General features: G+C 50.2%; 1 protein-coding gene across 1 annotated transcript in view; it reads right to left on the bottom strand.

Moving 5' to 3' along the window:
• Positions 1-409: 409 nt before the first annotated feature.
• Positions 410-1,252, bottom strand: part of BPIFB2 (BPI fold containing family B member 2) — a 17,883-nt gene continuing 17,040 nt past the window's right edge. Inside the window, exon 12 of the mRNA XM_011378359.1 lies at positions 410-451. Within this exon, the coding sequence (XP_011376661.1) occupies positions 410-451 (42 nt within the window). The remainder of the gene's footprint in view (positions 452-1,252) is intronic.

Below are 1,252 nucleotides of genomic sequence, written 5' to 3'. Positions count from 1 at the left end.
TGACAGACAGGACCCAGGGACAACATGTAGGGAATGATTGACCTCAGGTATGCAAAAAGTTCACAGGGCCTGGCTGGAAATTGCAGCTCAAGAGATGATGTTTAATGCAAGAAAGAACAGGCCTGTAAGCCTGGAGAAGCAATTTGCTCCCCACAAGGAGGCAAATGGAGGAAGGGGCTGGGTGAGGGAAGAAGTGGGGAGAGAAGGGGAAAGGGGAGGGGTAGGAGGAAGTGAGGCAGGGGAACGCAGGCATACAGCGAAGATTAAAGAGCCCAGTTGGGCCATCCAGCTTGCTGGAAGTGATTAAGTGTGGCTTTGCCTCAGTTTTCCAAGTGGCTTCAGGCGCAAGGGTCCTGGCCCTCGTGCCAGGCAGTGCGCTGGCCCACTCAGCTCTCCCAGTGGTCCCGCCTCAGTGCTCATAGAGAAGTTTGCTGGATACCACCACGTAGCCCTGAAAGGCAAAGAAAGCCATGGGCAGGTCAGAAGCCACATGACGACCAGTAGGACCCGCAGCTGCCCCATCAGCCTGGCTCTGAGTTCATGCTGTGTCACTCTTGTTGTGTGTCCTGAGAACAGTCCTTTGCCTCTCTGGGCTCAGTTTCCTAATTTGTCATTAACAGCACCCACCTCAAAAGACTACTATAAGGATGCAGTGAGACCATGCAGGTAGAGCCCTCAGCATGGGACCAGCAGTTGATGCGTGCTTCCTACATGGTCAGTACCATCGCCATTTTATGATTAGGAGTCCAGATCATTGTGTATCTTCTCCAAGTCCAAGTCTCCCTAGCAGAGCCAGACACCCCTTCCCACCCCAACCATGTCCTCTGCTCTCTACATTGTACCGCAGAAACATCCTGGGAGCCTGCTGATCATTCATTCATTCATTCATTCATTCAGCAAATCTTCACCAAGCCTTTTCTATGAGCCAAGCCCTATGCCAGGTGCTGGCGATCCAGCAGAGAACAAGCCAGATCAAGTTCCTACCCAAATGTAGCTCTTATGTGGTCCAATATGATAGCCACTAGCTACATGTGGCTAATTACATTTCAATTGATTAAAATTAAATAAAATTTAAAATTCAGCTCCTCAGTTGTACAGGCCACATTTCAAGTGCCCAATAGTCACACGTGCCCAGTGGCCAATAGTGGCAACTGCATTTGACAGTGCAGAGTTCCATCCTCACAGAAAGGTCTATTGAACTGTGCTAGTCTAGGGACCTTTGACTTCAGACCCACTTGGCTGGATTTGTGTC

This window comes from Pteropus vampyrus, unplaced genomic scaffold (assembly GCF_000151845.1).
Source record: "Pteropus vampyrus isolate Shadow unplaced genomic scaffold, Pvam_2.0 Scaffold336, whole genome shotgun sequence".
Taxonomy (NCBI): domain Eukaryota; kingdom Metazoa; phylum Chordata; class Mammalia; order Chiroptera; family Pteropodidae; genus Pteropus; species Pteropus vampyrus.
This window is presented reverse-complemented; position numbering and strand designations above follow the sequence as displayed.